Source organism: Podarcis gaigeae (assembly GCF_964106915.1).
Source record: "Podarcis gaigeae genome assembly, chromosome: 1".
Taxonomy (NCBI): Eukaryota; Metazoa; Chordata; class Lepidosauria; order Squamata; family Lacertidae; genus Podarcis; species Podarcis gaigeae.
In genome coordinates, this window is record NC_139678.1 from 73,759,380 (window position 1) to 73,775,538 (window position 16,159).

The 16,159-nt window shown below is 44.2% G+C and overlaps 1 protein-coding gene across 1 annotated transcript in view; it reads right to left on the reverse strand.

The window, feature by feature from the left end:
- Nucleotides 1–16,159, reverse strand: part of SLC67A1 (solute carrier family 67 member 1) — a 68,583-nt gene that overhangs the window by 16,048 nt on the left and 36,376 nt on the right. The window contains exon 8 of the mRNA XM_083722173.1: nucleotides 14,364–14,464. Coding sequence (XP_083578299.1) covers nucleotides 14,364–14,464 — 101 coding nt within the window. The remainder of the gene's footprint in view (nucleotides 1–14,363; nucleotides 14,465–16,159) is intronic.

The following is a 16,159-nucleotide window of genomic DNA, read 5'->3' on the forward strand; positions in this document are numbered from 1 at the left end:
AAGGCACCTGGAGAGCATGAGTTTGCAGAAGGCTGGTAAAGATATACATGCTCACTTATTGGGCCCTGTCTTCATTTCTGTCCAAATAAATTTTGCAGAGAAATCTCTGAAGGAGACATTCATGCAAACATTCTCACACTCGTACTTTGTCACCTAAGTAGTGTGTGAACACTGTATCCCAAACAGTATCTTTTCCCATAGTTCTCAACTTTTCCAGGCTCTGGCAAGAGCTGCCATTAACCTCACCTGCTACATGGGACCCACTTTTCACTATTTAGAGTGGATTGTACCAATGAACTTTTCCTGTCCGCACAAGGGCTTCCGCTTACGTGATGGAACATCCCCACCCTCTCTTCTTCCCGTGCCCCTAAATCTGTTTAAGGGTTTTGGCCAATCCTCTGGAGTGTGGAGTGTGTGAGTAAAGGAGAGAGAGAAGGCATGTCACACAAGAAGAAGTTTTTGCAGGAATAGAAAAACTTTGTTGGATACAGCCCAACATAGGCTTTTTCCTCCTTGTATTTATATGTTTGCATGCCCCTCAACAAATCAAATAAAAAACAAGATATAGAACCACAACATCCAAAGCTACAGGAATGCAACAAAAATAAATCGGCACCCCCTAACATTCTTTTTCTCCTTCTCTCTCCCTTCAGACCCCCCTTTTTCTGCTTAACTATGGATACCATACGTCCATAATTCTCTGAACATATTGCAGCCTCAAAATGGCTTTGCCCCCTCCAAAGAGCTCAACAACGCTCAACAGCTTTTCTGTCTGAATTTTCACTGTTTGAAATATGACAACCCTAGTTTAACCCTCTTTTGCCACTTTTTTTGCTTTTTGCCAAAAGAAATGGGTGTTGGCACCTCTGGTGTGCTCAAACCTAGACTGCCCCAAAGCACAGCTTGTGGGGTCTCAACCCACCAAATGAAGATCAGTAGCATATATGCTGTGTGACTTCTTGACACTCAGCTGAAACTGGTGAAGTGCAACATTAGCTTTGCGAGTGAAATCCACCTGCTTTCCAGGCAAATCCCTTCCTGCAGCTTTGCCTATGCCCACAAGAGTTTCAGGATGGGCAATTGATGCAGACAGAGGCTACAGGCAGATACAGAAAGAACTCCACAGGGAAGGGCCCTGAGTGACTCAGCAACAGAGCAGACACGTTGCATGCAAATGTTCCCAGGCTCAACTCCCAATATCACCAGCTAGGGCTGTCTGAAATCCTGAACTGCTGCAGCCCAACTATGTAGAGCAAGGTGGAGAACTTCTGGCTTCCCAGATATTGCAGGACCACAGCTCCCTTTGTTCCCTGATCCTGGCCACTGGCCATTGCTGGCTGGGTCACAGGTCCCTTATCCTAGGTGCAGACTGAGCTAGAAGCAGCAGTGGTTTAAGGCAGCTTTTATATGCCTATTTGCATTAGACGTCAGCTCAGCTTTGCTTCCCTTACTGCAAATTTGTGGAGACGTGTTTGAAGGATCTTTGGTTTAGGCATCCAGCTCGCCTCCACTTTTCAATCTTCCACATATTGATAAGTGTTTCAGTCCCACACAGCACACAGGGGGCTGCCTGGACCTCTTCTCCCCCACCCCATCCGGCCCCATTGTGCTTGCCTTTGAAACATAACCTTCTTTGAAGTTGTGTGCGAACAGAAGGCTCAGTTTACCTTAACAGGAATCTGCTCTGTCATCAATACACAAAAGAGGAAGGAAATAGTTTGCAAGTGACATAACAAGAGCCGCCCATGGCTATGTACACAAGTTGCAGGTGAAACAACTCTGTCTTTGTCCTCTTTCAAAGACAGATAAGCGTCTGAACGGCAGTGGAGATATTTAATTGGAAACTCCCAGCAAATATGGCCAAACAGTAAAATCTGTCTTTCTTCTCTTCATGCGCCATTAACAATGGTTACCGTGCCACATTTCCAGCTGATCTTTTCAGATCTGAAAGGAGAAAAATACACAGTGGAGATAAAATTTAATCTCCTTTTGGGATAGAAGTCAGCCTTGGGAGGTGCCTTTGATACAATTATTAATACATAATATTCTATCAGCTCTCTCTCTCTCTCTCTCTCTCTCTCTCTCTCTCTCTCTCTCTCTCACACACACACACACACACACACACACCATAAAAGATATTCATAGAAACTTGAAAGGCATGCAATAGCCTGTATGTTGGAGAGGTTTCTGATGAATATGGAACTCAAAGGCCAGAACTGAAGTAACCAGCTTTCAGCTTCAGTTCCTTCTACTAGTATTTAAAAACATTAGCAGAATTTGTGCAGTGTTAACCCACAAAGCACAGCTAGGAAACCAGAACAGTTGGAGAAGGTTGGGCTCTTGCCCTCAGGCCCCTAACCCTCTCAGGGTATAAGCAGTCAGCAATGCTCTGTAAAAACTCAAGGGCCAAGTATGGCAAGCAAGATCATCCATCTGGTTTCAAATCTGTCTGTAAAGAACCCAGTGGCAGTTGTGGCCCATTGGGATTGGTAGGCTAGACAGAAGAGAGGCCAATGGTACATAGAATCAGAGCCAGAGCCAATCACAGGCAGAGCCACAGGAGCCAGGGCCAAGGGGTCTTCACCCTCCCAATGAAATATTTGAGGGGGCACTCCCCAAAAGTTGATGGGCATTGCCATTCAAATGGTGTGTGTGCACTGCATCATGTGATTGATTATGCAGGGTAGGGCTTATCTGCTCCCCATATTTTATTCAAGTTGGCACCCCTGGGCAGAGCCAATTACTTCTCATTTTGTCTCCAACCTATGTTATACATTTACAGCATTGCCATACCCCTTTAAACAGTAAAGCCTTCCCCCAGTGAATCATGGGAAGTGTATTTTGTTAAGGTTGCTGAGAGTTGCTTGGAGATCCCTCTTCTACTCAAAGGGGTTCATTCCCAGAGTTCCCTGAAAAGAAGGATTGACTGAGAACTGTAGCTCTGTGAGGGGAACAGGGAACGCTGGACAACTCTCGGTACCCTTAACAAACTACACTTCCCAGGATTCTTTGGGGGAAGCCGTGGCTGTTTAAAGTGGTATGATACTCTTTGAAATGTATAGTGCAGGTGGGGGCTGAAATTAAGGGAGAGGAAGCTGACAGTCAGGGTTACCTCCCCCACCCCCTACAGAATGCTTGTAAGTAATAAGATAGGTAGGTTAAGCATAGACTGAAAATTGTGGGGCAGTGCCCCATTTGCCTTTCTAGACCAACCTTTCACTCAAAGAGCAGCTTGACAAGAGATCTCTTTCATGACATACAAGAGCAGATCGCTACAACCAAGGACAACCATTAACAAGTCTCAAATGTGGCTTTACAAATAGCACTTCTTCTTTTTTTAGTGTTAAGAGACTAAAAATAACCTGAAGGGTGTTGACATGCACACACACGTGTATGTATACAGCAAGGTTTCTTGTCCTAGCCAGATCAAAACCCTGCCCTAGCAAGATCGTGGAAAGAACAAACACAGCTGTTGGCTCTGATTTCACTGATGACTTTTAGGATGTTGATATCCTGCCACTAGAAAACAGATCGCCAGTCCATATTCACTGCACATCCACTGTGCTGTGAGCTGACAAATGGCAGTGTGCTTTTGTCACAAGAACTTAGAGCTGACTCTTTAGAACCACTGGAGGGGTCCTTATATGCGAAGCCCCTGCTCAGTGTAGGAGATCCAGCACTAGAGTGTTCTCAGTAGATGTCTGCCCAGTCTCTGCTTGAAGACTCCAGCAGGGAAGAGCCCAGGTAGTTGGTGCTGTTGCTGAATTGCTTATACAGTTAAGAAGAATATTCTCCTGATACTCAACTGACATCTACCCCACCCCCCGTTACCTCAAGCCCATTAGTTCTATTCTTGCTCTCTGAGGCAGCAAAGAACAAGCGTTTGCTCTTTGGGGCCACAAACTCACCATGGGATAGCTGGTAGCATTAGGGACACTCAGTAAGGTGGACACTAACATGCCTACACGTCTAAATGCAGAAGAGCAAAGTTTCCCCAATGGCTGGAAATTATGGATGACTGGCTCTGCCCTAAGGGAAGGGACCATAGTCCAGTGCTAGAGCATCTAGGCAGGGCTGGAAGAGAGGCCTGCCTGAAATCTTAGAGAGCCACTGCTAGCCTGTGACGACCACACTGAGCTAAATGGCTTGATCTAGAACAGCTTCTTATGTTAACACATTTACAGCTGCCCTGTGATGATTTTTTAACTGGGTGCCAAATAGCAGATTGCTTTCTCTATCCACTCTTGATACCTTCACTTCCCTCAGAGGTTTGCGGGCGGCAGATGCGGCAGCACAGGAGAAGGCATTCTCTATGGCAGCCCCTAAGCTGCAGAATTCCCTCCACACAGCCTGGCACTTCCATTATGTAGTTTCTGTCATGTGCTGAAGATGCGCTTCTCTGCCCTGGCCTTACGCACCTGAGATATATATTTTTAAGACCCACTCTATTCTTGTGACTGTAACTAGAAACTATTTTTAATATTGCATTTTCAAATTGCTGCAACTTTCCTAGGGAAGGGCTGGTAAGAAACTGAAACAGCCACCACAACAGTTTACATGCCTAGTTTAAGCTCGAGCTCACCAGTGCTTTTCCTGGGAACGGATTTCCATGTCATGGCTCACCCCTGGAATATGTCAAGACCCAATAACGTGTGACTGAGCAGAACACATTTCTTGCACTCTTCAAGAGTGATCAGCAGTGGCCTCAAAGTGCCTAGGATTAAGGGGGAAATGGCACCCATGTCAGAAACTTTGAGGTGTAGGGCCACTTTTCCTTAAGGAAACACTAACCAGCTTCTGAAACCTCCTTATCCTGTAACACAAGGCACTAGTTTCAGCTTCAATGGCCAGCTGAAGGTACAACTGCTCAGGTAACATCCATGAAATGGCTACACCAACTCTACACAACTCCACACCTGCAAGGGCTATGACCCAGCTGGTCTACATGCTTGCAAATAAAAACTTCAGGGTGAAAAGCTCACTGAGCTCCAACAACACCTCTATTATACAGCCACACTGGCTTCCAGTGCATTTCTGGGACAAAGTAGTTTCAATCATTGGACCTGGCCTATTTATTGGACCACGTGCATCTGTGCCATCCTGCCCACACAACGAGGTCTCAGTGGGATGCCTTCCTCTTGTGTCCACCCCTTGGGTCTGTGAGGTGGGTGGCCATCAGAGAGAGAGAGTTTTCATCATGGTGCTCCCACGACTTTTGAACTCCCTCCCAGTAGATTTGTAGCTGGTGTTTATACTTAAGGGTTTTTAGAAAGTATTAAAGACCTATTTGTTTCAATTGGCCTTCTCTTGGGGAATTTGCTGGATCAAGGCTGGAGTGGATTATGTTACAGAGGATCCGAATGGGTTTTATTCTGTTTTATATCATATTGATTTTCCACCATTACAATTTTTTCTCTCCATTGTAAGCTGCTTTGGATGGGCTTTGCCTGGAAAGAAAAAGCATAGACTTTTTTTTTTAATGAGTGCATGGAGGTCACACAGCAGCCACAGTGCTTCATGGTTTTGCTCCTTCAGCTTGGAATTAAGTTTGATGTTTAGATGAAAAAGCAGAGAGACTTAATGAGAGTGCACACACTGCACCTTCCTTCCTCTCTGATCCATCCAGTAATAGCTTTTCCCCTCCAGATGTTTTGCTGGAAGCCAGAGCTCTATGGCAAGAAAACAGACGATTGGCTCATATTTAATTAAGCCTCTGGGCCAAATCTCAGTTTTCATTTCATTCAGTTGTGGATTCAAAATAAGAGCTAAGCACCATCTGAGGTTTTAGAGGCTCTAGCTTTCTCAAAGGTTCAAATTGCATCCAGGTGCTGGGATAGGGAGGGTAGGGAATAGCCGTGATTATTTTTGTCCCCTTTCTTTTTACAAAGGCTGGATAGATAACCCTTTCAGCACAGGGGAGGGGGAGCTCATGGTCTCCAAAGAAGTTGAAACTGTGGAACACTGTGGTTTGTGCTCTTATTCATTAAAATGCAGCTAATGATCACTCCTGCATTGATGCAATGTCATGGGAGAGCACACAGCTCTGAAAGAATTATATGAAAATTAAAAAAAAAATACCGGTAATAATAATTTTGGTAAGGGGAAATGCAGTCAAAACAGCAATGAATGAATGCTATATTGAAAAACTCTTGAATTTCCCTTAGGTACAGAAATATTGCCATGGGAAATGCCTTGGACATATATTTTTTTTAATGGAAAGGCATTGCATACATGTAACAAATAAATAACAAATCTCTGTACTCAGAAAATTTAGGGTGCATCTACTTATACTGGTACTTACTGGGATATTGCTTATCCACACTTTACCTTTCCCCCTGCTCTTTCCAGGCAATGAGCCACACTTTAAAGCTGTGCCTGAGCACCCCCTTTTCCTCACAAAAACCTGCTCTTTAAAGCCAAATTGGAGCAAACGTCAATATGCGGAAAATCCGAATGGACGTTTGTTCCAATTGAGTGCTAAAGAGTGGGTAAGTGTGGCTAAGCCCATATACTGGCTTAAGAAACATCCCCTTTCTATAGGAATACTAGGGTCGCCAACATTTTGGGGCCATAATTTTTAGGAAATGCCATTGATGCCAATCACAAAATGGCTGTCATGGGGATGCGGAATAACACAACATGATTGCTGTGGGAGCACAATGTATAAAATGGCTGCTGCATCAGAAAGAGCAGAAAAAGATGCAGGGCCACAAAGAGACAGGAACCCACCAATGGGAAAAAGGCTCTACAGCAGAGCCTCCATCATGCCCACTCACAGTGAGAAGCTCTTTGTACCTCTTCTCTATTCAGAACAGAAGGAAGTGTGGGTGTCTACTCTTGGCATCCAATGAAATGTAGGAGAGCCCGAGTCAGTGCAAACAGGATATGACCAAGAGCAAATCGTCTCAAATACATAGCTGAAATTTGAGAGGATATCTAATGATGAGACCTTTCTTGGATGCCATAGAAAATACTGGTGGGCACTACGTGGCAGTCATGGTAGACTCATGCATCAGGCAATATCAGACAAAGAATGCACAGCAAACTCATCAAACTACAATTCACAGTTTCCCTTGGGGAAATCAGGGCCAGAGACAGTGTTTGGGGGCATAGAGCTCTACAGAGGGACTCCTCCTGTGCCAGCGTCCTTCCATGGGCTCATCTAACATAGACTCTTCCGATCCACATTTTAATTCTCCACCATGCTCCAGAGTGATGCTATATTGGGAACATTGTGAGAAAATAAAATGGAGTCTGCTTAGTTGCTGAGGGCGGGGTGTGTTTGTAAAGGGAGCCACAGCAAGCATTGCTTGAGGATGCTGTGCGATGCATACATCCCACACAAGTACATACTGTAGATATACCCTCACAATCCATGCATCATAAGCAAAAAACCAGACACCAATACTATTTTCAGCACATAAAGGTGATTGTGCAGGAAGATTCCCAGCATGGAATTATTTCATCAAAGTTTATCGATGAATGAGCAACATCATCTAAAGAGGGGCATATGAATTGGATATGGCACACATCTGAGTGACTTAAAGAAAGTAAGTGTGGCCTAAGTGTTCTTGATATCACAGATAGTAGGGTTTTGTCTAAGGGCCAAACTAGACATGATGTTTAATATATCTTTGTATTTCAAAAGAAAAATGCAAATAGAATCAGCTTTTTTTTCTGAGGGCAGGGGATGATAATTCTCAGGATTGTAGATGTGGAGGGGGAAATTAATCCATCCCCCACTCCTGCTGAGAAAATTTTTCCTCCTAAGTGGTTGCCAACAGGGAATTTCCCCAAATGCGAACTGCACCTGCAGGGGAGGGATTTTCCTCTGGATCACAGCAGGGTTAAATCCTCCCTTCCTGCTAATTCTATTTGCAGCTTTAAAAAGATGCACATAAAAGGCAAATACAGTGTCATGTCTAACTGAGCCCTAAGGAGACTTCTAGTCATTGATCTGGAAGATGCCTTTTAAATACACTGTACATCATATGGCTAATCCATTTCTGTAAAACCAAGGTCTCTTGGGAGACAGAGGGGGGACTTCAATCCTATTTTATTACCTATTCTTCTTTTGGTGTAGGGAGCTTCCTGCTGGATGTATACTGGCACAGCTCCAAATAATTACACATCATGATGGCTGAACATTTTCCTTATTAGATTCTGCTTCTGGATTCCTTCCATGAGACTGCCTACGCCACTGTCATTTATTGGTATGCCTTGAGCAATTCCAACTTTGGTCATGTTCCATATTCTGAATGTCAGCTTCAAGTCAGAACACTTTTAAGAATTATCCTTTTAAAGGAAAACAATGTGCTCCACAAGTCTCTTATTGTACTTCTTTAATCTTATTCATGGCCCTAAATCTTGTCTCCTCTCACCCCTTCATCCTTTTTCACCTGGTGATCAAGCCCCAGAAGCCTTGCCAAATATTGTATGAAAAAGAAGAAAAGGAAACACTCATGGATGAGAACAAAGATAGAAAGGTTATCCAAACAAAAGAAATGAAAAGAAAATGTTGCTCCACTAAAAAAGGAACCCAAAAACCAAAGATGATTCTGAAACCAAACGGTACATGTTTATTCGGTACCCTGGGAAGGACGACAATTGTCCCGTCGTCACCAGCTACTCACAGCTCACCCTGGGACAATCCGTTAAGGCAGAGAATAGAAGATGCTTCAAAGATATAATCAACTCTACACTATTGTACAAACCTGCTTAATGTTTGACTTAATCATTTACACTGTATATGCATGGAATTTATTTGGGGGGGTGTTATATAGGGATTGTTTAAGTACTTCCCTAAGAATAAAGTTTAAAAAATAAAAGAAAAAAGAATGCATTGAGCTCAGGTGTAGAGCATGCTCTTTGCATGCAGGAGGTCACAGGTTGAATTCCTGGTACTTCCAGCTACAGCTTCTTGTTTGACACCCAGTGACAACACCACCAAACTTGGTGGATCAACAGTCTGACATGGGATATGGGAATTTCCTGTTCTTCTAAGATTGTGCAGCTGTATGAATCCTTCATGGAGGATAAGGCTAGCAGGGACTACCAGCTATGGTGACTATGTTCTACATCTACAGTTTGAGACAGTGCAGTGCTGAACACCCATCACTGGGAACTGCAGGTGGGGAGAGTGCTGTTGTGTTCAGGTTCTTCTTGTGAGCTTCCCCAGAGCATCTGTCAAGCCACTTTGAGAAGACAATGCTGGGCTAGGTCTCCTTTGGCCTGATCCAGCAAGCTCTTATGTTCTCATGAACCAAGAGAGAGAAATAATAGAAACCTTAGCCTCCTCCTTGTTGGGGTGTTGTACATTTATTATCGAAATCCTGGCTGACACCCTGGCCTATGGACTAGATTTTGCATTTACTGTCATTTAATTAGAACTGGGAGGAGTCCAGGAAAGTGAGTGACATATGATTAATTCTTGTGTTGCAAGCTAGTCCAGGGAGAAAGGCGGCTGTACTTTTGCTGGATATTCTTATGTACATGAATGTAGAGGAGTTACACACTTACGAATGTACACGGATGCAGAAGAGTTTCCCACACTAAGCAGTAGAGACTGGCAGGGCTGTGCAGATAGGGTTGCATTGCTTTTCTTCCTGCCCCACACTGCACATTGCTGAAAGATGCCAAGAGGGAGCAGCAGGGAGTTGGGCACTTTATGGATGCCATGTCAGAAGGGTAGGATTGGCTCTGCTGCTGTGCTTACGCCATGCTGAGCTCCCCACCGCCCTCCCCCTCCCCCTCTCAGTAACAGGCGACATAGGGCATTGGAAACTCAGAACAGTGCAGCCCCACTGGCTGCTACAGGCATTATGCATAGGCAGCACAGACTTCTCCCCAGACATGTGAAGTTTGTGCAATTCTCTGACACAAAGAATCTCAGCATCTATTTTTTATTTTAAGTTTCCAGCCCTTATAGTTGCAAAACTATTTCTGGAAGATATAATGCCATGTCACGTACACCCCCCACCCCCCGACTTGGGCCCCAGGTTTTGGGTGCCCAGCATGAGCAACATGACATCACGTTGCAGCATGACATCATGATGTCACGTGCTCCGCGGAAGTCAGATTCCGAGGTCTTGCAAGGCCTTGGACAGCATTTCCAAGGCCTCGGACGTGACTTCTGGTGCTTCACGAGGTACCAGAAGTTGCACCGGGGACCCTGTGGTGGGAGTGCCGAGCACCCAGAACAAAAAAATTGTGGGTGCTCAGGGCCCCCTAGAGATGGTGCCCCTGCACACATATATATGAAGAGATTTCAGTGGTTGTCTCGAGTTCCTGCCACATCGCTCCACTTGTGTCCAATAGGAACGCAGAACATAGGAAGCTGCCTTGTATTGAGTCAGACCATTGGTTCATCTAGCCCAGCATTGTCTACGCTGACTGGCAGCAGCTTTCTAGAATTCTAGGCAGGAGGTGCCAGACATTGAACTTAGGACCTTTGGCCTTCAAACAGGAGTTAAACCACTGAATTATGACTTCTGGTGCTTCCCCCAAATAATAGCTTCACCATAAAAAAAGAAATAGTAGAATAAAGTGTTTGTAACCTCTCATTTGGCATTCGCCAGGGCTGGGGAAATGATATGAAAATTATGTTATAATTGCATGTAGCCATGTATGGAAATAACTGGCAGCTCTCCAGTTTGTATTTCTGATGTGGTTCCTAGTTATGAACAAATCACCCACCGCTGAAGCCAAGTTGTTTCCTCAGCATGTGTACATAATAAGTGTGGCAGTGCTAGATCTTGATCGGCATAATTTGCCCACAGTTCCTTCCTTTAGGAAACGGTGAACCTCTTTCAAATCCAAAGGGGCTGCTCATAAAAACTAAATGCTGGCAAACACATTAAAACACATGTTTTGAATAGGCAAACAAGCTGCTCATGACCATAAAATCAGAATGGCAGTAGAGTGAAGGGGCAATGTTCTTAGGTGGGAAGGAAGATGAACAGAGAAGAAATGGCTTAAAATTCTTGGGTGCGGGGCACATTTGATCTGCAGATCAGCCATCCCTGCTTTAGAAGATCACTTATTTTATGAACAGCAGCAAAAACCAACAAAAAACCCACACAAAAACAAACCTTTGATGCATTGAAGAGGCACTGGCTCTGGATTGGGGAATTTTCTTCTGCAAGAGCATAACCCGTTCCCCCCACCCACTGGATCCGTACCCCTCCCAATCTTGTTCTTAATGTGGAATGTATGCTATGAGTACACATAAACAAATGGTCTTCTCTTCCCACTACAGCAGATGCCTCACTGTTTCTGAAACACAATGGGTGTGTGTCTGTTTGAGTTTTCATATAACCAAGCCATTCTTTTCTGAATGTACACACAAACACACAGGAAGATTTAAAGCAAACAGGATACTGATAGAATTGCCTCCTTCCTTTCAGTGATAAGATCAGCCACTTTTCCCTCCCAAAGCTTAAAAAGAAAGTAATTCACACATTTGTGTATTTCAAAGAGGTTTCTCCTGTGAGGCCTGCTATCTTTCAATCTAAGCAAAACTGTGGGACGGACATTTGCTGGACAACAAAATAAAAGGCATACACGATGGGATTTAATGAATGAATCCCGTCAGCAGAAGCCCTGTGCAAAGATGTCTGCTTGAGCAATGGGCTTCTCCCCTTTCTCTCCCCCATATCCCTCCTGTACCCCTGAAATTGGCTTCAGGGCGGGGGTCAGGAGAAGCCCAGAAGCACTGAAAGGGGAAAGGAGAGGGGGGTGGGGAAAATGTTTCCACTGATGGAACGAGCAGAGGAGCATGATGTTGAATTCTTTCCAAAATCACATGTATTGCTATATAGTCCATAAACAATCAGAGCTGTACATGTTTACGGGCATCCCCACATGCATCCAGTTGGCCACTGTGGGAACAGAATACTGATCTAGGATAGGTCAACCATGGGGAACCTTCAGCACACAACCCAAATGACTCCTGGCAGAGCTCATAATTTGGCTTGCAAGGCCATTTGGTCCCAGCCAAGCTGACCTGTCACTCAACATCAGATGTGGGGCAAGTAAAGTGAATGTTGCAAAGGAACAATTCGGAGCCTTAAAGTGCCCTCCTGATGGGCTCTGCAGTGGGAGTGACATCTGGTGCTGTTTAAATTTAGTGCCAAATACAAGTTCTGCTATTTTGGAATAAATCCACTCTGCTATGCTGCTCTCAGTTGGGAGTTTCCATGTGCAACCAATTTCAGTGGATTTGCATTCGGCACAGAATTTTAAAAGCACCAAGTGCAAGCCCCACTGCACAGGCACAACCAGGAGTGCACAGCTTCAGAGTGATCATTTGCAACAGAGCTGGCTTTCGGCAATATTTAAATTCAGTGCTCCAAGCAAGGGCTGCTTTTGTCTGGCAGCCTTTCTCAACCTGTGGGTCCCCAGATGTTGTTGAACTACAACTCCCATTACCCCAGCTAGCAAGGCCAGAGCTCAGGGATGATGGGAGTTGTAGTCCAACAACATCTGGGGACCCACAGGTTGAGAACCGCCGGGAGGGTTTGGATCCACATGTGATCACAGGAAGGTGAACCCACCCACCTGTCAAAATTGCAGGGGGATGGCCTAGATGACCCTCGGGGCACCTTCCAAAACTACAACTCAATGATTCTATGAAAAAGTGGCTCAAAGAGGGGTGGGGCGCTTACTGATCCTGTCCACTAGATGAAAGTGGTCTCCCCACCCCCAAGATCAACCTTTGCTCTTTTATTTCTTTTTCTTCTTTCCACTGAAATGAAAATTACATTGTGCTTATGTTCATAATTTATATGATGTAGAATGTCTTAAAGTCTACTAATTAGCACTCTATTATTTTAATTAGCTGTCTATAAAATCTGCTAAACAGAACCATCCAATTATAGTCAGATGAAATTCACCGACTTGTTAACTTCCATAACCCTCAACACAATGGAGAAGAAAATGGAGCTATATAATCCAAAGCCAAAAAGGGCTGCTTCCTGTAAATGAATTCAGCAGAAATGACAATTACCACAGCGTCTGCATCAGATACCTTTAGACAGTTTTACATACAGACTTGGCTTGAAGGCTGATCTGATAAACCTCATGACTCTTTTTGTAAGCCTTATGCCCTTTTAAAATGTGGGGTTTTTTTGGAGGGGTGTTATTGGGTTGTTGTTTTTATTTTTATTATATAGTTTGTAGTTTTATATTTTGATTTTATTCTGTGAACTGCCCTGAGACCTCCAGGTGTTGGGTGGCATATAAATTCAACAACAACAACAACAACAACAACAATAAAAGGCACAATAAAAATATTATAATAACTCAGCCTAAAAAGAAGAATTTTCTAGCACTCATGGGCTGCGTCCCAGAGAGCGATACTTTAGATAGGCCTAAGGATTTGCATGTATTACAGGAGGATATTTGACCTTTTTCTGGGAACAGCGACAGCCATGAAATATCACAAACCTTCAAATATCACAAAAGTATTTGAAAGCCCCCCTTGCCGTGTCGTATGGGAGGCTGCTGTTGGAGAAACACAAGTCCAAAGCATATTTGGGCAACTGCCTCTTGGGATTCATGCTAACAAACCTTTTATGTTAGAAATGTGCCATAAATATTTGGAACACACAACTACCATCAACATCCCCCACCAACATATTGCAAAGAGAGTACACAGAGAGGATTGTATTGGAGAACAAAATCCTTTGGGGGGAAACAGAGAGGTGACCAATAGGCCTAACAAGCCCTTTTCAGGCATTCTCCCCTCAGGGGACAACAATTGCACAAGGGGAAGGGTGGTGTCACACTTGCTGCCCCTACTCTCACCATTGTTTTCCTTCCAGCCCCTCTCCCCACTATGAGAGAGAAGGTTTGAAATGGAAAGCCTGCTCCATGTGTGTAGCAGAACCCCAAAGGCTGATATACAGGTGAGGTGGCCTAGGAGAGACGGCCTGTGCTGCTGCAGCTTTCCCACAGCACCTAGAAATTCTCTGTTCAATCTGGTCCTGGCCATTCCCCATATACTCTGTTTTTCTTAGCCGCAATAACATATGCATTTTTGCTTCCTCAAAAATGTCCCAGTCCAACAGTGGCACATCCCATTTCACCACCAGCCACCCTACCACCTCCACTGGAGAAGTGGCACCAGTGGTGGGCAGGGCACCCACAGAGGTGATGGCTTCACCCTGGCTAATGGGTGGTTCGGACCCAGTCAGTCCTCACCACAGCAAAAATCCCCCCTCCATTGAGTCATCGTTATTGAAACATAATGTATCTTCAGGCTAGAGGCACCCAAACCCCTGGCTGGACCTTCTCAAAAAGTTTCTGATAAAAGACTTTGGGAGACAAGAGATCACAGCAGCTCTCAGTGCCAACCTCCTTACCATTTGAAGGATTCCACAATATGCCATCACGTACCCAGACGCCGCTGCTTCCAGACCAAAGAAATCGATAGATACGATAGAAAACATGATCAGGAACACACCTAAGGTTAAGGAAAAGACAACCTCTTTTTAGAAGGCAGGTGGCAGTGCTCAGCGCTGTTAACTAGAGATATCAAGAACTGACAGAAGCCATGTAAACTATGTATCTGTAGTGGCCTACAAAGGTGCAGTGTTGCTGTTCTCCTGGGTCTCAAACGCAGCATGTTGCTGGTGCCTACCTGTGGGAGAAGGGGAGTGGTGAGGTGAAGTGGGCTTGGGGCTTTGCGGTGTGGCAAAGCCAACCTGAGGCTCTCATCCTTAGGCTCCTGTACAACCCTCCAGCTCCGCAGGCCTCAGCCCTCCTCCTGCTGTAAGCACCAGCAACACACCATGTGTGGATGCCAGGAGAACATTGGTGCTTCATTTTTGCCACCACACAGGCTGCTACTATGTGCTTTATCGCCACTGAACTATACTTTCCCCCTTAAATGCGGTATCTTTTAAAACTCAATCATTTGGTATGTCTAAAATTGCAATGCCACATACTTTTTCTTGCTCCCTTTCACCCAAAGACGTCTGAAGCACAGTGTAGTGGTTGGGGTGTTGGGAAAGGACTGGGAAGGCCCAGGCTTCAAATCCCCACACAATCACAAGTTTCACTTGTGTGACCTTGTGACACACTTCCTTAGCACAGCAACAGGGTTGTTGAAAGAACAAAATGGAGGACAGAGGACTATGTGTGCTACCTTGAGCTCCTTGCCCGAAAGGCAGGATATAGATAGATAGATATAGATGATAGATAGATAGATTATAGACAGATGATAGATAGATAGATTATAGACAGATGATAGATAGATAGATAGATAGATAGATAGATAGATAGATAGATTAGATAGATGATAGATGATAGATAGATAGATATAGATGATAGATAGATAGATAGATAGATAGATAGATAGATAGATAGATAGATAGATGATAGATGATAGATGATAGATGATAGATAGATAGATCATAGATAGATAGATAGATAGATAGATAGATAGATAGATAGATAGTAGATAGATAAATAGATGATAGATAGATGGATAGATGATATAGATAGATATAGATAGACGTGCATATATATACATGCAGTCAGTAAGTAAATGCTTATCTGCACTAAAACATATACCTCTCACTTGTAGAAAAATAAGTATCAATTTATGTTCTTGGACAGCTAACCTATGGAGTTAAGCAGTGAACACTAGATCATGGTTAAGTCTAGCACAGATGAAGTCCACATCTACATTGCATGTGCAGGGTAGCCAATCCACAAACGCTTTAAAGTAAGTCTTACTGAGTCCAATGGGGCTTACTCTCAGGAAAAGTGTGCACAGGACTGTAATGTTCAGCAGAGGCATGCTTTCCAAAGTGAGTTTGTTTGGAGAATACCATAATTAAGTGGAATGTGTTAGTGCTTTGTCAGTTTCTCAAAAGTTTTCTTGTTTTGAAAAAGAGGCTTCCATTTCTCTGCATTAGCTCTCAGGGAATGTTAAGATTTCTTTAGAACTTTGGTGGGTGTGGGATTTTGAGCTTGCCTCATCGTTAAATGGTGGCCAAGGGTGTGTGTTCTTCTTTTCAGTAAGCATTTCCACAGCAATCTGCAGCCTCCCTGGCTGCAATTCCTGCTGTAAAAAAACCCACCAGAAGGTGATATCTTACCCTGGCCTTTAATTGAAGCAGAAAGGCTGCAGAGTGCAGCCCACTAGTGAGGT